Source organism: Cyclopterus lumpus, chromosome 5 (genome assembly GCF_009769545.1).
Source record: "Cyclopterus lumpus isolate fCycLum1 chromosome 5, fCycLum1.pri, whole genome shotgun sequence".
In the NCBI taxonomy this organism is placed as follows: Eukaryota; Metazoa; Chordata; class Actinopteri; order Perciformes; family Cyclopteridae; genus Cyclopterus; species Cyclopterus lumpus.
The window spans coordinates 13,092,925-13,117,732 of record NC_046970.1 but is presented as its reverse complement, the minus strand read 5'-3'; the positions used below and the strand labels follow the sequence as shown (position 1 = coordinate 13,117,732).

Genomic DNA, 24,808 nt, shown 5'->3' with positions numbered 1-24,808 from the left:
ATAATGCTGTGACCAGATGACTCACACCAGTGGTTTTTGTGCGAAGCAGGAAAGTTAATTACTGTTCTAACACAATAAAGATTAGTAAAAATAAATAAATAGTTACAAATCTTAATATGAGAGTTTAAAATTTTTTAACACACAATTACACAAAATCTTTTATAATACATTGATGAAGTTTCAATCGGACCTTTCTCTAGAGCTCACGTCACATTTTAATGAACATAAAGAACGCAAAATAACTGACAGAAACATGGTTTAAAAACGTTCTTCTTGAGATAAAAAAAAAAACACATCAGCTGATAAATCTCTGGCACCTCTTGGCTAATAAATACATTTTAACTGAATTTAATTTATTAGAAAACAAAAGAGTGTCACAGGGGCACCATCTAAAGGCCATGGTATAAAACAACAGCATCATCACTTCAGGCAAAAGTGTCACAGTCTTCGACAAACAACTCTCCAAAGAGTCCGTATAAAAACAGGATCTTCAAGCCCTGGTGCTTCACTGTCTCACCAATGTCGTTCTCAGTTTTCCTCTCATGCTCTGACTACTCATTCTGTGTTTCAAGATGTTTATTCATCACCAAACTCTCTTTAATTCCATCTCAGTGTGCTTGTTTTTTTCTCCTTTCTTATCTTATAATGAGGGGAAAAAAATATGCACTTCACACTGCACATTCAACTTCTTGTTTCAGGCAGCATGTAAAGATGCAAATCACTTCCATTGTCATTCATCAGCGTGCACTGGACTGAAGCTCTCCACTTCCTTAGATGTTTGTTGAGAGTGACAGACAGCAGTAGACAAAAAAACAAGGCTGCTCCAGACCAGATGTGATCGGACAGAATGTTTCTCCTCCATAGACGCGACTCATCGCTCACAAAGGACATATGGGATTATGGGCAAAGGGGGTGGGGGGCAAACCATAACACAAAGAGATTTTAAAAAACACGCAAAAGCCAGCAGCCAAACCTTTGGCACAACCAGCCAGCCACAGAGCGCAGGTACCACAGGTGGAAAAGTTCTGAATGCGTTCTTCATGTGGCATTGGTGAATAGAATACCTACGGTATGCTCTGTGTCTACAGAATTGTCACTTTCTGGGAAGTATCTTCTTGTCCTCATTCTCAGGCCCTCAGACGTCTTTTTTTGGGATAGTGCATATTGAGGACACATCTCTGCTCACATTAGCCTAGAATGACAATGTTGTGTCTCAGACTGGAAAGATGCTACTTGTTGGGTTTTACACAAAGCTCGCTATCTGTGTGAGAACAACTCGAGGATGTATAGCCAGATAAGGTTTAACAAAAAAAAAGTATTGAAGAAATCACGACGATGCTATGATTTTACTGGGTCTGTGTAAACAAGATGATATGTTTGTTACTACAGATGATTCTCTACTCTCTCTACTCTTTAATATCTGGCTTCTTGGTAGGAGAACATTTTAGCACTGGCAGAATAAACATGCTAAAACTGCGCTGATTTTTTTCCGCATCAATCAAAGGCAAACCAAAGTGTGTGTCTGAAGGCTTATCTGAAGGGACGTGGCGGAGGAGAACTTATTTGGCAACTCAGGAAGAGCAGAGGAACCCTCAGGATAAAGAGGAGAGGAACTAATTATGAGTCAAACACTGAAATCGGTTCTTGAAGAACAGGAGGCCGTTTTTCGTGTGGGTGGCGTCAGAGGAGGCCGGCGGGTAACGAAACTTGGCATAAGTCTTGTCGCTCTCTGATTGGCTGACCCAGGGAAGTCTAATTTTTGTTGCATGATTGACAATGACATCATCACAAGAGCCCACATGGAGAGATCCCAATCCATCGATGAAAAACTCTGCAAAACAAACGTAAACTAAATGTTAGTCGACTGGTTTGATTAACTTCTGAAACCTCTTTCAGTGGTCCAGTCAATAAAGGTTTCACATGGATAGTTAATAAAGATACCAGATATGTAATTCCTAGGATATATATAGAATTAAAAAAATATTTACTGGAAAAAAATATATACTGCTGGAACAGCGCAGCTATGCAGACATGAAGGCAGGTTGAAATAGGAGGATTTTAACAACCAAAAGCTAAGAGGGGAGAGGTTGGAATCTGGATGTTAGGGGACTAAATTGAAATTGAATTACATTTTATTTAAAGCGTGCATTTCATTTAATTATAGCAGAGCACTGATTTTGCTATGTTGGCATGGGCTGACAAGAACATTTTAGAACATAATTTCCTTGTAACAATTATGATATGATACTATCTTTATAACTAAAATGAGATATGAATCTTTGAAACAGTTTTTTACACTAATTATGCTGCAAAGTCTAATGGTTTTTCATCTGTGCCTTTTTCAGATACAAAGTGAAGCCTTTTGAATGTGCCAAGTAAATATTAGGTAAGTAATTAACTCTGAGTAAATATGCAGTAGGTACAAACTGAATAGCCAACACATTGGATATAGTGAAATATGTTAGTTTTCCTTTATTTAAGTTTTTAACATAAATGTAGCTTAAATAATTTTATTAAATAAAAAAAGTTACTTTGCGTAATTAATTTGCTTTACATGTTGATGTATTTGCAAACAGCTGGACATTTTAAAACAACAAAACTGTTTTACAATCTCCTTCTTACTGTTTAGTTTAACATGTAGAGGCTTTCAAACATGTGAAGACAGTTCACAGGTACATATCTTTATATTACATTGTATGTATTAATGTAACTGTTCCCATCTGAACTGTATATATGATATGAAAATAATACTTTTAATGCACTCACCCAGGTGAGCTACCCTGGCGAGGCGCGGGTCAAAGCCGACCTGCTGGACTTTGTCGGTGCGAGCCAGGAAGAAGTTAATGACTCCATCAGTCACAACACAGTTGGGGAAGCCTTGGATGATGTGATGAAATCCTCTCCTCATATGTAAACAGTCACCATCCTCCTCCCCTGACTCAATGGAGATGGTCTGTCTGTAGGTGGCAGTGTAACCTGTGGCTTCCCGCACTGCACCCCCCACCTGGACACACACACACAGACACACACTGACGTCACTGAGTGTAAAAACTCCAGAATGTCACAGTCATGTAAAACAAACAGTTTTTTCCCGCACCAGATCCAGGGTGGTTCTCTCTAAAATGTCCACCAGTTTCTCCAGCTTGGTGTTGGCTGTGAAGATGAAGTCATCATCCACCCACAGCACGTACTTTGTGGTCACCTGAGAGACGGCCAGGTTTCGTCCAGCAAACCAACCCTATGACACATGAAGCAGAGCTTGAATACTAACGAGCATCACTGTGGAATCAAAAGTCTTTAGTCTGAATCAGGCACTTCTCCTACCTTTCCAAAAGGCATGATGTAATGTTCAATGTAAGGTCCAGAAATGGTTTGGGGTTTTTCGCTGTCATCCGCTATTACAATGGTGACGGTAGGATAGTATCTTCTCACACTGTTTATAAGATCTTGAAGCTTATCATACCGCAGGAAAGTCTTCGTAGCTATGGTAATGAGAGCACTGATATTGTACTCTGCAGAGAAGGAGGATCAAACAACAGAGAAAAGTTAACTTTGGCAAATTACATAAACAAATATAAGGCTTACTGTTCAGTGGTTAAATAATGACATGATTGATTGTTGTTGTGTTTTACCTCCTTTGGATCCCGTATTGTACAGTTTGGGTGTTATACCGTGACGGATCTTGATACTGAAGCTGGCTTGATACCCCTCTGTCTCAAACTGCACTAAAAGACACAACACAAGGTACTTTTTTTGTTTGAATAGTGTCATAAGATCCAACTGTTGCTGATGGCTGCATGGGTGTTGATATGCTGTTTGTAATAAGTCATCTACTTTACATGAAATCCTGCACATATACTGAATTAACAGTTAACATCTGCCATATAAGGGTAACAGGTAGACAGATCATTCAGAGAGGCACATTTGGTCTTTGGTCATGGTCCGTCCTCTGACTTTGTAAATATTTACTCCTGCTTGATTTGTAATTTCTATGGGCAGGGATGAAGCCATTAAAAGGAAAGAAGACAGACAGGTAATAGGCAATAAAACACCACATATCACGCCAACAATGCAACAAGGGAAGTGGACCTGTAAATGTAAGCTTGTGAGTGACTGATGCGGGAAGAAGTGAGAACTGGTCAGCAGGTAAATGAGCAGAAGGTTAGCTGAAAAAGTCTGAGAGTGTACAGGCAGGGAACGACAACAGTGTTTGAGGAAGTGAGAAAAAAAAAGGACAACACGTGACTATCGACACCACTCTCATGTCTGTATGGTTAATATGAAGCTACAATCAGCAGCCGGTTAGCTTAGCTTTGTAAAAACAGTAGGAACAGCTAGTCTGGCTCTGTCCAAAGGTAACAAAATACACCTCTAAATCGAAAATATCAAAACATTAAAACTTGTTTATTCCACATAAAAACTTAAATGTAAAAGGAACAATTTCTTGGCAGGGGTTGGTACCTTCCTGGGCTTTGCACTGGTTGCCAGGCAACTGCTCAGTGCCACAAAATACTCCACATGAAGCCACAAATGATTGTTTTTACATATTTTCTTTCTGTTGGTTTCTGTAAGGATTATACAAACAAGATATAATGTGTACATTTTTTAGCTTTAGATGTGCTGGTAGATGGCTTTTGTTACTTTAGAGCTAGCTGTCTCCCCGTCTTTATGCTAAGCTAAGCTGCAGCTATAAATTTACTATACAGAAAGTGGTGTGACCTTCTCATCTCACTCACTCTTTGCCAGAAAGCCTATAAGTGTGTTTCACAAAATGTCTGCTTTAATATATTAAATATTGCTTTAGATCTAATCACCAATTACAGAGCTCAGTGGCACTCAGTGGCTCAGTGTCCCCACTGACTTTTTAAAAGATAAGAAAAGGAAAAAGTCAAGAGAAAAGTTGTTTTTAGTTTGAGGTCTCACCTGTGTCTGCTGTGCTGGGGTGGAACAGTGTGTTTGTGTAGGTGACGAACTGCAGCTGTCGGTTCAGGTTTGGCAGCAGGCTGCTTGACAAAGTCATGCGCATCTCGCCGTCACCTTTGATTTTCACCCCATCCACCTCTGCTGCCACGTTTAGCGTTCCCAGCGTGGCAGTGATGTTTATCTGCAGCGAGATGGAAGAAATCTCAGTGTGACAAAGCACAGCAGACATCTCTAAAAGTAAAGACAGACATACTGAAATACTTACCAAGTAGTGGTCTCTGGGAACGTTGCGTAAGGCCAAGCCTGAAAGCATATGTTGATGAAATGAGTTGCTACGGCCATTGGGACAAATTCTAATTCACTTTCACAGCAGAAATGGAAATAAAGATATGCTTTCTAAGGGGTGAGCATGCTACTAACTTTTCCTTCGCACAATCTGCAATTAATTTTCACTTTTTTGTTTATATTTGCTGTCAGTGTTTTCTGATTATTTGTGCTAAACACATATTTAAAATGCTCCTTACGTCATGCAGATAAGTGTGGGCGACTGTGGGTCAGTGGTTAGTAGGTCCGTCTTTCAATCAGGGGGTTGGTGGTTCAATCCCCGCCCTAGTCAATGTGTCCTTGAGCAAGACACTTAACCCTGAATTGTTCCCTGTAGCTGTTTTACAGTGTATGAATGTAACATGATTGTAAGTTGCTTTGGATAAAAGCGCCAGCTAAATGACATGTAATGTGATATCTTGAGTGCTTTTTGCACACCAGACTCATACAGTTGAAGTCACAGCCAGCTCTAGGTTGGTTCAAGAAGTAGCTTGATCATTTATTAGCTGTATGCCTCAATTGTATAATCTACTCTAATTCAGCAACACAAGCCAGTTTTAACTTCTGAACATCAATCTAATTTAACGAGTAATTGTTGTTTAAAGATGTGTGCTGCTCTATCTAAAGTCTTACCTGGGATGATGATTGTTCTCAGGGGTCGTACCTCTACCCCTTGTGTTGGATACTGTAAGGGATTGTTAGCCTCTGCAATGATGAGAAGATCTGCAGGCAACTGTGTCCTGAGGGGCGAAAACCCACATCAGGAAGATGCATCCACACCATATAAATCCACAAGCATAGACCGCAACAGACTACATGGACACATTGAGTTTTGCTCTTTGAAAATACAGCAGGGGTAATTGTAACCTTGTGATTTTGTTCTCGACTGAAAAAGAAGAACTATTAAGGAGAGCAAAAAACTATTAAGGAGATACAAATGGAAAACTCTTATGACATGATTTTTCAGCCGAGAACAACATCTTGAAGAAAAACCATGTCATAAGAGTTTTCCATTTGTATCTCTTTAATAGTTTATTGCTGTTCAGTTAAAGATGGAATAATGAATCCTGAGTGGCACCAAACTGAAAGGTGGTATAGTTTTTGAGATAGTTGACACGATCACTTTCTCCATGTCAGAAAGAGCAAAAACATAAAGGTTGTGATCTAAAGATGGATTTAGTCAAATAAAGCCACAATATGTGCTCACGAATTGGAAAACAAAAAATACCATCCCTTTTATTAGTTGGGAGGAATTACTGAAATAGACAGTTATGAACAGTTACTTGTTAAATTGAACGACAGACAGGAGGAGGTAATTCTGATAACATGTGGCCCCCATGACTACAATATTGAATGACTAACTAGGCTGAAGCTGACAATGTTATTATGTAAGATGCTGTATGGTTTGTGAGAGATGGTCATTATCATTATGATGAGTGTCTGATTGCAATGTGATGAATGGTGTTGTGATGGTAGCACAAGCTTTGTTACTGTATGTAAATGATAGCAATGTGATGGTTGACGTTATATTATGACATGTGAACGATCATTACTTATAGAACTATAAGAGGATGATATTTACACAATAAAGTGTTAATAGTATATTTGAGGGATGATCACATTTAGACGTGAAGGTTAACAATGTAACGTGACATGTGCCTTATATGTCATTGCTGTTCGATGTGTGAATAGCAGCTATTGTAATGGAAAAATACTGCACATTATAATTGTTGGAGGTTTGAATATCATATCATATTATACTTTGTATCATTATCGTTAGACTTCCCAAGAAATCACATGATTTATGGGCACTCCCTTATTAACACATTCTTTTCTTACCCCCCCATCTGGTTCCCAACTTCAAAGTCACACCTATGTTTTCTTTAACAAGTGCGCTTTCTTATCTGTCTCCTGTAAACCTTCAACTTATGAATTTCCCTTTGAGGCCTGGAGCTCGTAACCTCCCTATTGATAAGACAGCCTTCTCTCTCTAATTGCCTAATACAATGAAGTCACGAGATTGCTGGCAACTACTAGGTTAAAGGTTGATTGTTGGAGCTCATTATTTTAAACAGCTCATCCGAAGCTTGTGAATAGGAGTTACAAATAATTCCACCACACTATATGTACAGTAATACTTGCCCTTACCGTTACCATTATTTTTATATAGGATTCATAATTATACTTAACATGTAACGTATACTATGTGAGTGATAGAAATATAGGTTGTGCCAATGCTTATTTGCATTATTATAATTTATCTTCCTGTTGTTTTATTAGTTGTATTGTTATTATTGTTGTTTTATTTTCTGTTCATGATTTATTGTATCTGTGTTTGACCTCTCTTGAAAAACCATAAAAAAGTGAATTACTAAAAAATAAATTAAGCTCATTATCTGCTTACCTCTTCTGGAAACTATTGTACTCTTTGGCCCGTCTCCTCTTCATTTCCTCCAGCTCAGAGGCCTCGAAGGCGGTGTGCAGCGGGTGAGCTGACACCCGCGGGAACATGAGTTGGGCGAAGGGCATGTTTACTCCTCCACTCTCACCCTCACAAACACATCCGTTTCGTGCCAACAGGCTGAACGAAGCATTGGAGACAAGAGCATGAGGAAATCAGGCTTTAGCTGAGCTTTGTTGTGCTGAGGAGTTTATAGATGGAATACATTTATTACCTTGCCACATTGTCCCTCACGTGAAAGCGGATGTTTCCTAATCGGTGGTCTGGTTCTGGGAGCCTCTCCTCCAGATGCCTCTCTTCAATTGGCCCCGGTCGCTGCCAAACATCCACGGTGGTGTAGGCCCGAGTAGGCCACGAATGGAGGAGAGCAAGTACCAGCACCACAGACACCAGGATGGCGAGCAACACCGTCTTCCTCAGGGACCGCATCCTGAAACCTGGCGTAGACATATGTATTTTCAATAGTCAATTTAATTTTTAATGTGTCTCAAAGTACTTTTGTGTTTTTTGAAAAACTCATTGAGCTGCATTTGCTTGTGTGAAAGGTTCTATACAGATAAAGTGTATTATTATTATCTGTGTTACTATCCTTCTATATCAGCTCAGCACATAAGCCCTGTCTGTCTGGCGAAACAGAAAGAGGAAAGACTGTGGCTTTTGTCCCTCATCATAAATATGAGCAGCATGAAAGACGGACTTCAAAAAATCAGTTTGGCCTCCAGAGCTGCAGGGCATTCTTAAGATTCCATGTGGTCACATTTGTAGCAGAGCCACTTAGTGGGGCAAACAAAATGGACGTGGAAGCATTTATTATATAAAAACTGCACTCTAGATAGTTGCTACATATCTATGTTGCTCTGTGTGGTGACATATAACATTTGGGCATCCAAAATGCAGTCACAAAAAAATAAATAATGTATTTTATTTTTGAATTTACTTTACAATTACCAGATGTATATCTTTTTGAGTTCGGACAAAAGGAGTCCAACATGTCAGCCAACTTGTCCAAAAAAACCAACAACTTTCTTTTGCTATTTCAGCTATGGAAAGACGTTTCAGGAATAAGGGATGCCATTATTACGACCTCTCAATAAATACGTCTTTGTTTTGCTGTGACATACAGAGGATGACAATGGATACCACTTCCATTCATGACTGAAATTGCTCCGTACATACTGTCAATATGAAATTGTTGTTTGAGGCTACAAGTTACTACAAACACCAAAAACAAGGTCAAAATTTGAATTTGTATATCATTTGTGAAATTATATTCTTTAATAGAAGATTCCTTAACTTATTTTCAATTCCCTGCATTTGTGTTTGATAATAAGTAAGACAAGTTTACCCAACTTCTTCTATCCAGTCAGTGAAAGGGCATCCTCTGTAGGCACCTGCATCTCCAGAAACCATATAGTCAGTCACAGAAATGAGTTAACACCTTCCCCATCTGGAAACATAAAGAAGTAAGACACATGAATTATGAAATAAAGGGTTAAAAAACATTATACCATCACAGACTACCCCCCAAATAAGTCAAAATAATATGCAAAACTGCTCAAAGTAGTTGCATCATTACATAAAAACACTGCCTTGCGTCCACATGGTGCTTCATCAGCCGCTTGTTGGTCTAACAGCCCCGACGGGAAATCCTGCAGGATTTGGGGGGTGACGAATTTAGCTTTATTGTAGTAAGAGAAAAGAATCAATGTGTGCCTGTGCACCTCTCAGGGCAAATGAATCCTCATACTGTCCCAAGCCTTTCCTGTACACTGACTTAATCGAAACTCACTCATTTCACTTCCTCCAAGTGTAGATTCAAAAGAGAGTGATATTGTGTACTTTAGGCAGCGCATGGAATATGGTCCTGTTTGTATGCGATAAAATAAGATATGATCAGATGAGAATAGATATTGAAGACACAACGAATTAGGGCTCACAACTGAAAAGTGAATCCAATAACAGAGGATTGTATTCACTTCACAACCAAACCTTTAGGTTCAGAATTATTTTGCTTGTCTAGATAAACTGTATGCTACAGTAGACTAATATATTTCAATGCACAGATGACATAATATGATCAGACGATAATATCTAGCTCAGCTAAAGCTATAACTTCATGTAAAACAAAATGAAGAATATGACGAACAGGAAGCATATGAAGGAATTCTTAAAAGAGTAACATCAACAATTAATGTTTACATTAATGATATAACCCAGTGCTATAGCCATATGTGATTGTGAAACCATCCTTAGACATATTCAAGAGAGAGAATATATGATCTGAAGTCATGTGGAAATGTCCACGGGTCTATCAGAATGAAACTGTATTAGTTGTGCTTCTGTTTTTAATAACCGAGTCTATGAGAAGATGGACATGCTAGATACAGACAGAGCTCTGTGGTTCCCTCCCAAAGTGCGCGTGATAGATCTCATTCAGATTCTGAATATTAAATTACTGCAATTTTATTCAGCATCAACAACTCCTCCGTGCTGCCTGAATCCTTAAACATATGATACATATGTCACAGTAACGTAATCATATGTCCAGTGAGCATATAATGGCTGCAGATTAAACAGCCCACCATCTCTCATAGAGGCCTATATTAACCTACTTTGTCGCGAATAGGACGGAAGGGAGAAAAATCATACACTCAAAGATTGAGTCGATTAGGCCTACATGCCTAACATGCTGAATCACATCTCCAACAACGAGGTTCTATTGCGTTCACACATTTTCTCGACAATTGTGTGGCTCTAAAATCCTTCACGTCTGTCTTTTCTTCACGTTTTGCCTGATCGAGAAACCGTCAAATGTTGGAGAAACCGAGAAATATCGTGCGAGAAACAGATTTATAGGCCTATTCATATTCCAGCCAAATCAGAAGAAAAGGGAGCTCACCTCAGTTCAAAGACGCGCTGTGTAGGCAGTTTCACCTCCCGCCTGCACATAGGTTGCCGCTCTTAATAAATGTTCCTCTGTGGTCTTGTAAATGGGATTAGATGTGGGAAAAATGGAGCGGCAAGGAGACAAACAGGCGACCGCACATGACAGCACTGCAGACTGTGGACGGACGCTCCCCTTGCAGCAGCAGCAGCACCAGAGCGGAGAGCACGCCGCACCTTAACACAACACTCAGCGGTCAATCAGCGGAGCAGCGGCATCAGAGGCAAACATATACAACACATGATGGAATACATGAACTCGCACGGTTCCTTTCAAATTCATGCATGCTATTTTGCAAATATGTTCCAACAACTGGACCTGCTCATAAAAATGACTCTCCAATTATGTGTGTGAGTGGGTGTGAGCGTGTGTGTGTGTGTGCGTGTGTTTGTGTGCGTGTAGATGGGTGGGTGCGGGGTCTCTGCAAGTCGTAGATGTGTGTATTATGTGTGGGAACTTGGGAGAGCCTTTTAGGGAATTTTGTCAACGTCCTGCCTCCATACTGTCTATAATATGCAAACGTAGTAATCCATTGTTACACAGTTAGCTATACCAAATAAGATCATATTTTGCATGAATGTAATTAAGCCAAATTGGCCTGAGCCCAAATGATGCCCATGCCTGAACTAACATTAGTTTTTTATATGGAAGGACAAACGTTGACAGCCGACATGTGCGTTGTTAAGAATGTGTTTTTTATCCCACAAAGCTAGAGGCGCCGCCCATTCGCATTGTACCGGTGTTCTAAACTAATTAACCGTTGACAGGCACAGAAATAGGCCAATGACAGAGCCGCGCTTCTCATGTCGACCAATCCGCAGCCACCATGTCAGACGTTCTATGTTTTGTTGCTGTCATGAGCAGAGAGTCAATCATGGCTCCTTCCGTGGTACGATGGCTAAAGAGATGTTACGTTTTCATGTTGACATGTCCTCTCTGTGTCCCAGCCTTCTTGAATCTAGAAGAGTTGAATGAGATGAAATATGGGATTCAGATTCTTCCCGACCCCGTGATGTTGGGCCAGGTGAGTCGGGCGTTTGGGAAAGCTAACAGTTAGCTTGCTAGCTAGAAAGTAATGTTAGGCTAACACTGCCGTTAGCTGGCGTGACATTCAATGTTACTAATGCGTGTAACGAACAGCTATTCGTTATCTAGTTGGGAATCCTAAGTTGAAATGTACAATGTTCTTGCAAGTTCGACGAGGAAGAGTTAAAGCTTAAGTTATTTCCATGTCAGCTACGCAGCAACCATCGTTGACAGCTGTCACAACACAATCTCAGCTTCCTCACTTCCACTTAGTTAGCGTTTAGTTAAGTTAGTTGCAACTTCATTAGATTACAATTAGCTAACCACAAAGACAGTTGCAAAACCAGGTAACGTTATCTAATACGCTCAAGTAACGTCACTGTGCTAATATATAGTATTTGAGGTACTGCAGCTGGCATAACAGTGTTTCCCCTTCAGACCAAGAAAGAGGAGGTGATGATCGTGTCCAGCAAGTACAAGCAGGTGTACGAGTGTCGACTTCCAGCCCAGGCAGTCAGGTTTCATCAGGACCCATCCTCTGAGCCTGACTCACAAGGGTACACTGGGCTTGACATTCCTGACCTACTCACTCCAATGCACGATGCCCAGTGTCTAGTAAAGGTTAGTTCTCAACTGTATTTATGGGGTCCAAATAGTGAAATGCAGTGTCAGAACATCTAAACACATCCACATATACCCACAAGATTCACAGTATAGAGTTAGAAGCGCAGTTTGTCTGTCGGGGTTGGTTAGACGTGCTCAGAGTTGCAGTGACGAAAAATTATGACGAAAAATTTAAAACAGAATAAGTTGGCAGGCAGGGACTTGGAGCGCCCCAAGAGGGCATCAACTGGGAGAGTTGGTTGGCAGAGTGAGAGGGGTCTGAGATTTATTTTCCATTCATACAGACAGAAATGTCAGCCCTACCTGCAAATGGGGAGCATTTAATGAAAAAAAGCAAACTATACAAAAAAACATAATTGTGAATAGGCTGACAACATCAGATGTTATGCTGTATAGACTGTATATGCCTATTTACAACTTCTGTCAACTTTGCAGTGTGCATAAAAACCACACAAAATACAGAGAGACAGATAAAACACAAGCAATGTGAGCCAACACAGTTGTTTTATTCAAGTGTATGGCATAACATTAATGTGTATGTTTCGCATTAGTGTTTGCAGTTTCAGATCTATAAACAAACTTTTGGGAGTTTGGGAGTGACATTTGATCATGAGTGGTCTCTTTGTGTATTTAAGACATGTTTTGATGTGCTTACACTATAGCAACTTGTCGCAAATTGATCTACAGTTGATACAATCTGGATATATCTGGATACAAACTTGGAACAATGTTAAGAAACAGGAAGTAGTTACTTAAAATACATATTTATAAGATAAATATATATATTCAAAATATACAACTTAAATGATTAATTTACAGCTACACAAGAAGTTACAGTACCAACATAAACTGAATCAACGTCCTGTCAGCATGAAAATTATGAAAGTGACACACGTCTCTGTATTGCTGCTTTTATGTTTTTACTTGTTCATCTTAGAGTACATTTAAGCTTCTTACAACAGAGATCATTTTTCCATATGACCTAGCACCTTTGTTTCCACACTAGGAGGTTGTGAGGCATACTAAAATAATCCATATATTTTTTAATGTTTTTGGGTTATCCTTCTGTCTGTTTGTCCTTAGTATGAGTTATGTCCCATTCTCGTTAATGCAATATTCTGCAAAAACACTATTCTAACCATTATATAACACCATCATAACTCAGGAACAGAAGGATTGTAACTCTAGTTCACATTTTTTCGGATACTGAATGTGTGACAATAAGCGTGCGTGCGTGCATGCATGCATGCGCGTGCGTGTTATTTTAATTGACTGCAAGCGTGTTTTGAGTCTTTTTCAATTGTTCTTTTTTTTAATGTGCAAATTGATATTTCCCTTTTGACACACACACTAGCTTAATTCTCTTCCTGGATCTTGCATCATTTTCAATCAACAGCCATCAACCGAAGTGAACTTGGCCAACAGTATAACGAGTTGAAAAGTCTGTTGGAAGCCATCCTACTGGGCTTAACCAGTTAAAAAACACAACACTATGTATATGAGTTGTTATGAGTGCGTGCAGTTCTGAAGGGATGATCAACAATCTTGTTGATAAGCAAGTAGCCTATATCAGTGATTCTTAACCATGGAGCCGTGGTCCCTGATTGGGCCGCAAACATCTTTCAGTTTTGCGTGGGCTGTGCTACCGCATAGGTTATCAATTGAAGACACCAGAGGTATTACTGTTATCCATGAGACGCTCAGTTACAACACAGCTTCCCACCACTTAATGGCAGTAATGCATCAGTCAGTAGTTTTACAAGCTCCAATAGGCAGAAGAAGACACTTGCCCGGCTGTAACTTTAAGTTATGGAGAAGTCTTTAAAACGAAAGAATGAAGACGAAAGTCGTGATAAAACCCCCAAGTAGTAGTAGTAGTGAATGTGTGTGTTTGTGTGTGAGCTAACGCTACCAACACAGCACTGAAGCCTCAAAGCTAAAGCGGCATTTCGAGACCAAACATAAGCGCTCGTGGGGTTTTTCAAGAGAAAGTAAAATGGGCTCCAGATGGTCTGTGTACGTTTTATTCGTTTGTTTTAGGGTTCATTCGCAAAATACGTAAATACCATGGTTTCTCTGTTTTCTGTTTGAAACAAAGTTTGTTCTATGAATTGTTCTGCTGTTGGGCGTCTTGTTGTTGTATGCGCAGGTTTATATACACATGATCCAAAAAACTTAATCCAGAGGTGTTTGCTAACTACAGACCAATCTCTAACCTTCCCTTCCTCTCTAAGATCCTTGAGAAAGTAGTCACAAATCAGTTGTGCGACTTCCTACATCAGAATAGTTTATTTGAGGAGTTTCAGTCAGGATTTAGAAAACACCACAGCACAAAGACAGCACTAGTGAAAATTACAAATTACCTCCTAATTGCATCAGATAAAGGACTCATGTCCGTACTGGTATTATTAGACCTTAGTGCTGCGTTTGACACCATTGATCATGACATCCTATTACAGAGACTGGATCAGTCGATTGGCATTTCAGGTACCGCACTAAGTTGGTTTAAATCCTATTTATCAGATCGATCTCAATTTGTATTTGTAAACGATGAAGCCTCAATGACCACCAACGTTAATAACGGAGTTCCACAAGGTTCTGTGCTTGGAACAATTTTATTTACCTTATATATGCTTCCTTTGGGCAATATTATCAGGAAACACTGCATAAACTTTCATTGCTATGCAGACGATACTCAATTATATCTATCGATCAAACCAGAGGAGACCAACCAGCTCGCTAAAATTCAAGAATGTCTTAAAGACATAAAAACATGGATGACCTGCAACTTCCTGATGTTAAACTCAGACAAAACTGAAGTTATTTTACTGGGCCCTGAACACCTCAGAGATCAATTATCTGGTGATGTGGTTTCTGTAGATGGCATTTCCCTGGCATCCAACACTTCTGTAAAGAATCTCGGCGTTATCTTTGACCGAGACTTGTCCTTTAACTCCCACGTTAAGCAAATCTCAAGGACTGCATTTTTTCATCTTCGTAACATTTCAAAAATCAGGCACATCTTGTCTCAAAAAGATGCAGAAAAGCTGGTTCACGCGTTTGTTACTTCCAGACTAGATTACTGCAACTCCTTATTATCAGGCTGCTCTAATAAGTCTCTTAAATCCCTCCAGTTGATCCAGAATGCTGCAGCTCGTGTACTCACAAAAACTAAGAAAAGAGATCACATTACTCCTGTATTAGCTGCTCTGCACTGGCTCCCTGTAAAATCAAGAATCACATTTAAAATTCTTCTCCTCACCTACAAAGCCTTGATTGGTGATGCACCATCATATCTTAAGGAGCTTGTAGTACCATATTGCCCCACTAGAGAGCTGCGCTCACTAAATGCGGGGCTACTTGTGGTTCCTAGAGTCCTAAAAAGTAGGATGGGAGCAAGAGCCTTCAGTTATCAAGCTCCTCTTTTATGGAACCAGCTTCCACTTTCAGTCCGGGAGGCAGACACAGTCACCTCATTCAAGAATAGACAAGACTTTCCTGTTTGATAGTGCTTATAGTTAGGGCTGAATCAGGTTTGCCCTGGTCGAGCCCCTTGATATGCTGCTATAGGCTTATAGGCTGCTGGGGGATGTTTTAGGATACACTGAGCACCTATCTCCTCTTCTCTCTCTCCTTATGGATGAATTTACATCTCTCCATAGCACCTTATTAACTCTGCTTCCTCCCCGGAGTCGTTGTGACTTTACGTCTCATAGGGTCCATTGGACCTGGAGGTGTCTGATGCCTGGTGAGCCGGCCTCCCGCGTTGGCCCTGCTGATGCGCTCCGCCCCCCCTCCTCTCTACCTCCTTCTGTTTCATGGATTGGAGTTCCATTCATACATTGTCATATTCATGTAATGTGTTTATGTAACTTTGTAAATGCTGTTCATTCTGTACACATGACATATATTGCTTCTGTCCATCCGGGGAGAGGGATCCTCCTCTGTTGCTCTCCTGAAGGTTTCTTCCCTTTTTTCCCTGTCAAAGGTTATTTTTGGGGAGTTTTTCCTGATTCGATGTGAGGTCCTGGGACAGGGATGTCGTATGTGTACAGATTGTAAAGCCCTCTGAGGCAAATTTGTAATTTGTGATATTGGGCTATACAAAATAAACTGAATTGAATTGAATTGAATGATGAACAAATGTCTGTGATCACATTGAATCATGTTTTTGCTCGTTCAACTAAGTGGATTTGATTTAGTTATTGAATACAAATCAAACCAAGAGGGACATCTGGTTAAACCAATCCAGTGTTACTATTTGAATAGGCCTCCGGGCCACTTTGTACTTGAAAAATTGGGCCCCGAGGTCAAAAAGGTTAAGAACCCCGGGCCTGGATGACAGGAAAATGTGTCAGTCAAATACTGTTTATTCAAATGTTGCTGTCTGTGTTTCCGGCAGACGAAGGACTGGTGGACTTATGAGTTCTGCCACGGCCAGCATATTAGACAGTACCACCTTGAAGGTAATGGCTTACCTCCGTGTTCTTAATCTATGTTTTTCGTGACAATCGCTTGATTATTACATTACATTACATTTGATAACACATGTTCTTCTCTCCTTAGACACCGAAATCAAAGGGGACATTCTCTTCCTAGGTCATTATGAATCAGAATTTGACTGGAGCAACGAAACAGCCAAGGTAAAGTTGCCTTCATGTTGTGTTTGCAGTTGTCTTTTCTATCATTCTTGATGGTCTTTGATTACTGGTATACATTAAAGAAAGTAAAGTATAAATGTATGTATAAATGATTGAATGATACAAATTGAACCCTTGTACTTGTTTGTGGCAATGGGTACTTTTGAGTTGAATGCCTCGGGCGTTCATTTTACATTGTTACATTATTGGATGGATAACTCCCTGTCTAATTTTGTCTGTAGAGCAGACATTATGGGAATTTTGTCTCTTTATTTTGATTAAATACATTATTTATAGTATCATAAATTGCTGAGCTGTACTTATTTAATACATCAAAGCAAACAAGCATGAACTGTCTTTAATGATCTCCATTTTTACATAAACAAAAAAAGGCATACCTACATATACAAAGTATTATCCTGTAAACTTAACTTAAAACCGTTATTTTTACTAGAATCTATCGGCTAAGACATGGTGCAACCCAAATTCGTCGATCACTAGTTTGAGCTAATAGTTACTAAGAACTGGGTGCAACCCAGTCCTGATTTACCATCTTACAGTAATTAAGACTATCTGTGAATTAAGTGCACAAACATCAAAATCATCACATTTAACTTTTGGATGATTCACTCTCCAAGGATATAGCAAATAATCTTTCCGTTTTCCATCCCAGGCTTCCAAACAGCACCGGCTGAGACGCTACCACAGTCAAACCTATGTAAATGGATCAAAGTGTGACCTAAATGGAAATCCCAGAGAGACTGAAGTCCGGGTGAGACATTTGAATACAGGTTTGCTTTACTACCAAACGGTTATGAAGTCACAAAAAAAGTCACCTCTGAGATGCATCTCCATAATTTGTGAATGCTGGAAGCATGGAAGGGAGTTTTAATCTTCTCAAAAAATTATCTTTAACCTGCACTCTTGCCCACAATTTTCTCTCTTTATCCATAGTTTCAGGTCAAAATATAGGGACGTTTGTGGAGCCTGAAAGTGAGAGGATTTCTAACCAACTGTCGCAGAGGCTCTCATGTTAACTGACTCCAAATTAAGCAAGCTTTGTCCTGCCTGCTCACTTTTTCTAACCTGCCTACATATTCTAAAACTACACACAAATTTCACCCAATGTGTTCATTGCGAGAGTCCTAAATCCTTATGTAAAATATTTAAGCTTTAGGAGTTGTGTTTTTTTTGCCTGGGAAGAAGGGGTATGAGACGTGCGCCTCAGCTTAAACTCTATGCACCTGTCTAACCGAGGAGTAACTTAGCAAATACCATCACCTTTGATCGCTGACATAATAGTAGCGGAAATATCTGCTTCAACATGCTCCCATTCCCACAATTTGTACTCTTCATACGTAATTTCATGTCACAATGTAGTTCAATCTTTGTTCTTTCAAATAATGTAGCTGTGGAAGCAAACAGACTTCACATATGTTGCCGTAGGAGCCTTAAAGTGAGAGTATCATAAACCGCCTGCCACGCAAGCGCTGATGTCAACTGCAGCCAAACATTTCAGGAGGACAGCAAGCTTTATCAGCGCTCTGACCTACTGGACAAACACAGCTGATTGTGATGAGCTAATGAGTGCAGTTAAACACACAGAGGAACACACACACTTCCCTATGCAACCATCTCATCGAATGACATCAGACAGTTTGAATCTGTTTTCTTACAACTTCACTTTCTTCTTCCACATTTAAGCCAGTTATGCAGTGTAGTGTCAGATTTGAAAAACCTCAAATATTCACTATTATACACTATTGGTATAATTCAACTTTTCAATGACATTCATTAAACCCATTCCCACTTTATCCACAATTCCTGCTACTTCACCTTCTTCTTACACATTTAGCCAGCAATACAGGGTAGCATCAGCTTTACAGTAGCCCACATTTACACAGCAATTTCTTCAGAAACTGCTTTTCTAATCTTACTCTTACTATTATTGACAGTTTGTGTGTGAAGAAGGCTCAGGTGACTACATTGCCCGAGTGGATGAGCCTCAGTCGTGCCGCTATGTGCTGACAGTTCACACCAGTCGTACCTGCCAGCATCCGTTCCTGCGACCGCCATCCACTGCCAAGCCACAGACTATTGTGTGCCAGCCAGCACTAAGTGCCCAACAGTACATGGATTACGTCAAGGCTCAAGTCTGTACGTTAACCACAATGAAGATAATTTGGAGAGAGTCCTGTTTCATACTTGAATTGTATGTACTGTAGAAGCGGAAGACTGGAGGACAACATATTGTGGGAAAGGAATATTTGAAAGTGGGATGGTGATATGAGATGGGAAGATAAAGCCGTAAAATGTTCAATTTATTTGACATTTGTTGTTAAATAGGTGTTTGATATATAACATCTTCGGTATTCATTTTAAATAAGAAATGTGTCTTTATGATTGTTTCTTTCCCTCCCTCCTCTTCCTGCTCCTCCGTATCCTAGCGGACACAAAGCGTAAAGTAGAGCAGATCTCAGAGGAGCTGAGGAGTCTTGATGAGATGTTAGCTGGTAATAAAGGGGCAGATGGTGCAGTGGAAGTAACAGCAGAAGAGACATCACCTCCACCCAGTGATGACCTGAGCCACATAGATGCAAAAGGTGCGTTTCAATTTATTTTTGTCAATCCACGAAATAAAAATATCCACTGGGTTTTTATGTCCATCACATTCGATGTAAACTTGTGTGTGCCTTTATTTTGAAACAGATACTGCTGATTTATCTGAGGATGCCGGGTCAGAGGAGGCAGAAGATTCTGACTTCTGGGAGGGAGTTACAAAGCCAAGGAGTTCAAAAACAACTGCTTCTCAACAGGAGAATCAGGTATAGAAATACGTCTTGGAATCTGTTTTCCCTTTTAATGAACGATGCTTTAAATGCGTAATATCAACATTTTGATTATCTTTTGTGGAGAAGCTTTGTAGTGGTTTTAATTAAATTTTAATAGAATACATTTTCACAGAGTATCTTAATAACAACCAGACTAAATTTTTAACTTTATTGTTTTTTATATTGAAAACATGTGGTTAACTCGCAATATATTTTTAGTTTTAAATGTTGAGGTGTTTCTTCTCTAGCAAGATCCCAACTGCTAGAGGATGTAGGTTGATTCCTTCACCACTTCACGACTCTAACATGATTTTGTTTTCTACGCACAGGCAGCAGATGATGGCTATAACTCACTTACAGACAATGAAGTCATGGATGATGGTGATGAAGGTATCGCAATGTGTTGCCCCTCAGCTTCTCTATCTCACACACACACACACACGCACACACACACACACACACACACACACACACACACACACACACACACACACACATGAAGGCAAATCACTGTCAACATCCGAGAGCGCAAATGAGTGCCACGCGCACGCGCAAATCAAAGGTGTATCAAAAAATGTACACAGTCGCTTATTTAAGTCTATGCAGTTAAGTTCTTAGATTTGCAAACTGAACGATTCCAAATGGAGTACTTTGTTAAACATTACTTTTCGACTTTTCTTTCTTCACATTAATGTCTTTCAGTTGAAAAATTTAACTTTAAAATCATCACTGACCCAGCAGACCTGATGAAATTTGTCCAACATCTCAAAGAGAGTAACAGGAAGGTCAGTACTTGCCAATATTCCAATGATACTTTTTTGTACACCTGTTGGAATATATTTCTTTGCAGTATATGGGTATTACAATTCAATGCTGCATTGTTTTTGTTTTTTTAGAAAGCACAAAACCAGGTCAAAAGTGGAGGCGAGAAACCGACAAGCGACAGGGTAACAGAGAAGCTTGGCGGGGAAGAGATAGATGAAGATGAACGCCTACTACAGGAGTTTGAGGATGAGATGGTCGACCTCTCCGTAACCCCTGATAAGATTGACGAGATAAAGGAGGAAATGCAAAAGGAGTTTGACAACATTATAAATGAGGTTTCAGACTAAACACAATTTGTTATTTCATCATGAAATTGATGTATTCAACACAGCGGAATAATCTACGGTTGTTTTGATGTGATCGTCTTCTCTAATGTTTAAGGCTCAGCAGGAATTGGAGACAGAAGGCCTGAAAGGGGAGTTTGATCGCACTCAAGCAACACAGACACTGGAGACGACGCTGGACAAGCTACTTGATCATTTGGAGGACAAAGACATCCAGGACCCAGAGCAGCAAACAGCAGGAGTTCAAAGAGCCAGTGACCCCACCAGGGGCAGCCCCAGCCTGGCTCCGAAGCAGCCAGGTAACCGGGCACCCTGCCCCTCTGTGGTCATGTTCATATCTGTTAACTCTGTGTCCACCTCCATCATTGTCATATTTCATTCATATGTGGAGTAGATCTTTGTTGTTACATCTTTCCTCCCAGAATAGACTCACACAGAATTTATGTTTTCAGATTAATATTTTGAATTATATTGATTAGTTAGTAGTCTTTCCTCTGCTGCCATTTATGTATCTGTGGGTTATTTTTGGTATTCAAATCAAAATTGCAATCATTCACAGTATTATGAATTGATGACAGTGTAGAAATGTAATGCTTATAAGGGTTTTGGATACACAATCCTGGTTCTTACCGCCTCTATCCTGTGGCCCTGCTGATAGGTTTTTGAGGTAAACTGTGTTGTTTGTCCCTCTTTTGTCTCGTCACCCCAGACCAAGCAGCTGACGACCATGTTAAGATCAAAATTACAAAGTATAAGACGGGCGGCAGCCCTGATGGGGAGGTCAAAGTTCAGGAGATGGGCGAAGGAGACCCCCAGTGGCAGCACATAAAGGACGTGGTTAAAGAACAGCTAGAGAGAGCAGGACTGAAGGCAGAAGGTATGATGGGGGAGGGCCCGAAACACTCATGGCTTTTTCTCTCTTCTATCTGTTATCTTGAGTAGTTCTGTACTTCTCCTCTCAACTTTGTCAAAAAAAACATACTACTGTAAGATTTAGTTTTTTTTCCAGGTTAAGCTGTTCAAAGGATGCTTAACATGCTAATAGTATGAAGGGTGTCCTTCATTTTTCATGCTGCCAGCAATTAAAGACATACTGTATGCTAAGATGGAGAAACGGTTTAGACATTAGATCAGCGACCCATTAAATTATTATTTTTTTTTAATGGAATACGTTGAAGAATTAAAGATCACAGAAGCAAAAACAAATCTCTTGACAGCAGCTAGCTGAAGCTTATCTTAAAGGGAAGTGAAAGGTGTGTCCATGTGCGTCCTTTCTTTTTCACTCACAGTTGTGTTTATCATGCTTCATTATGATTATTTGTTCTGAGTCACTTGGAAGTACATGAGTTTAATTGGCAAGCCTGCCTTTTCCCCTGTTTTTTTGGTAGGTAAAATTGAGGTGAAGATCTTGACACAAAGAAATGCAGAGGAGGCAGGTGATCAGTGGCTGACTGAAGAAGATACAAAGTCCTTCAGGGAGCTCCTCATAAATCTCCTGGTAATTTGATAAGTAACTTTTCATTGGGTTCATTTGGATCATACTGGGTGTGACTTATGCACACAATACCGTGGTTACCAGCAGCTGTGTGCTGTAGAGTTGGCTTAATACTGAATTCATCCCAGCTTATTTACTTTACTGTTGTCATCGTTCTTCCTTGGGTCCACATAAAAGACAATATATACAAACATTCCATTCTCCAAACCGCTTATCCTATTTAGGGCTGGAGCTGATCCTAGCTGATATTGTGCGAAGGAGGGGTTCACCCTGGACAGGTTGCCAGTCTATCGCAGCGCACATAGACAGACAGCCATTCACGCTCACATCAAGCTGAAGTGTCCCATCAAGGCGTGTTTGGTGTCACACTGTTTACCATTGGTGGGTGTTAGGGAAGTAGTTTTTTTATTAATGCACAAATGGTTTCTTTATACTATCTCTTTCACCCTCCATGACAGCCTACTCAATTGAGCATGAAAGTGTTCCCTTTTTTTTTTTCAATGTATGTTTTATTATAATAACAAAAGAATGTTACTTCCTATTTGATTGCACATTGAATTACTTTTTTTTTTTTCAACACTGAGTCTACTTTTACTGAAGCTTCTGATCAACAACAATTCATAAATAACAACTGTTGTGCTTTAGAAAACTAGTCTGTGAAATATGAGGGAAAAGTAATGACCAGTGGGTTTCAGGTTTGCTGAGAGGTCCACAGGGTTTTGTGCAGCATTTTATTGTAGATTTGAACCACCTTGCCTTAACCCACTTCACCACCCACAAGTACACTTCTCTTCAACCTTTGCCTCACTGTCTAGAAAACGTGTTTGTTTTGTCATTGACATCCAGCATTTCAGAATAAGGACTTTGACACGTATAATAATCTTTTTCTACAAACAAACAAACAAACAAGTTTGACTTTAATTTTCAACAAGTCATATAAACATGCAATCATAAAGGTGGTTGTTTCTAATCACATCATTTTCCCCCCATCTTACAGACTGGAGGCACAGAAGAGGTTTACAAAGAGCAAAAGAGGCAACAGGAGTTGGAGAGCAACTATAGGTTTGTGTGGGGAGAGTCCCAGGAGGAGTCCCAATCATCCAGCTCCTCTGACTCAGACGACGTGGACATATGAGCTCATTCAGTGCACCTGGTGTGACGGTGAACTCCTGTGGAGGGAGCCTCAATTATTAAAATGCTATTAAACCTGGTGGATAATATCTACTCACCTGTTTGCACATTCAGAAAATGTGTCTGTGTCTTGAATAGACAATATGTGTCTGGAGTAGGCACCAGTTATATGTTGCACGATGACCCCGCAACATCTCAGCTGCACTGTGCAGTTGAATGAAGTTATGCATTTACCCCTTTTTGATGAGATTCAGTTTTGAAAAATGGTACTTTTTTTTTAGTGACTTCCACTGACCATTTGCATCTAGTTCTGAAGTTGTCAGCGGCACACTGTGTCCACAGTTGGATTATTACTTGCATTTGTGTTATATGTTGTTATTGACAAAGAAGTCCTTACATTTAAAAGACAGCTGGGGGGTTGTGCATGCCTCAAGTGTTTGCACAGGTTGTTCAATTTACTGTTTACTCAAAAGTATGATTGTGTTTGGATATGAAAAACAAAGGACAAATACTGAAGAGTTTGAGGGTTCCCCTTTTCAGTTCCCAGTTTGAAACTTTCTGTTGCTACATTTGGTGATTAGATTAAACACAACTGTATGTTACAGAAGTGTTTGTACACATGCTGTGGCACTTTATATCTTCAGAAACATAAATGTCTGTTTCTTATGGGTTGCAATGCTGTTAAATTGATCTAAAAGGGAAAAACACTTAAAGAAGTTTAGGAAGATACATCTTTTACGGTTTTACTTTAATTTCTGACAATTTAACTTACCCTAAATTTAGCAAAGGAAGAGAACGAACGCTACAATGTCAATCAGATTCAGTGTACCTAAATAATTAATCCACACAACTTTTCTACGGATTCTTCAGAGGTGTATAAGGGCTGAATTTGAATAAGTGTGACTACTTAGAACTCAACATGTACATACTTCTGTTTTTGAATCGATTTTATGTATATTAGCACACATTAAGTTAGACTTGAGTTACCTGAGTAAATGTGGTCGCTTTAGGCATTTGTTCCCAAAGAAGCCAGTATCGGATAAGGAAGCAGGAAAAAAATGCTTCGGGGTGTGTGTCGGTGCGTTTCTTAACTTATCAACTGGACTTGTCAGCTCAAAGAATTGTGATTGTTCTTGCATTGCTTCATGGTCTTATCTGATCTCGGGCCTGTATCGCAATGCGATGGAAACCCCAAAGTTAACGGGACCTGTTTATAATCAGATACCTTTTATCTCGGAGAAATAAACACAATACAGTATGTGGAAAAATAAAAAACGTTTGCTAAGTAATTGCACCTGTA

The 24,808-nt window shown here is 39.8% G+C and overlaps 2 protein-coding genes across 5 annotated transcripts; one reads left to right on the top strand and one right to left on the bottom strand.

Annotated features, from left to right (window-relative positions):
• Positions 1–215: 215 nt before the first annotated feature.
• On the bottom strand, positions 216–9,155 carry b4galnt1b (beta-1,4-N-acetyl-galactosaminyl transferase 1b). Of its 2 annotated transcripts, XM_034533132.1 has the most exons (11): positions 9,054–9,155; positions 7,923–8,145; positions 7,652–7,828; positions 5,881–5,987; positions 5,189–5,226; positions 4,924–5,104; positions 3,633–3,725; positions 3,325–3,512; positions 3,098–3,238; positions 2,767–3,004; positions 216–1,831 (listed from the first exon to the last, which is right to left on the bottom strand). In XM_034533132.1, exons 2-11 carry the CDS (start codon positions 8,135–8,137, stop codon positions 1,614–1,616), a joined length of 1,596 nt encoding a protein of 531 aa, XP_034389023.1. In that variant the 5' UTR covers positions 8,138–8,145; positions 9,054–9,155; the 3' UTR covers positions 216–1,613. The 2 variants fall into 2 exon arrangements, with proteins under 2 accessions (XP_034389023.1, XP_034389022.1); XM_034533131.1 differs by lacking the exon at positions 9,054–9,155 and having other exon boundaries at positions 673–1,831; positions 7,923–8,158.
• A 2,338-nt stretch (positions 9,156–11,493) lies between these two features.
• Positions 11,494–24,797, top strand: os9 (OS9 endoplasmic reticulum lectin). 3 transcript variants are annotated; one of them, XR_004609458.1, is made up of 16 exons: positions 11,494–11,676; positions 12,117–12,299; positions 16,705–16,768; positions 16,869–16,945; positions 17,616–17,714; positions 18,898–19,099; positions 19,390–19,545; positions 19,652–19,767; positions 20,103–20,163; positions 20,476–20,558; positions 20,670–20,873; positions 20,980–21,181; positions 21,592–21,759; positions 22,271–22,380; positions 22,602–22,758; positions 23,375–24,797. XR_004609458.1 is itself a non-coding variant. In XM_034531935.1 (15 exons), the coding sequence occupies exons 1-15, from the start codon at positions 11,509–11,511 to the stop codon at positions 23,510–23,512; spliced, it is 2,031 nt and encodes a 676-aa protein (XP_034387826.1). In that variant the 5' UTR covers positions 11,494–11,508; the 3' UTR covers positions 23,513–24,797. The 3 variants fall into 3 exon arrangements, 2 of the variants coding, with proteins under 2 accessions (XP_034387826.1, XP_034387827.1); XM_034531935.1 differs by lacking the exon at positions 22,602–22,758; XM_034531936.1 differs by lacking the exon at positions 22,602–22,758 and having other exon boundaries at positions 11,500–11,676; positions 20,545–20,558.
• Positions 24,798–24,808: the final 11 nt, after the last annotated feature.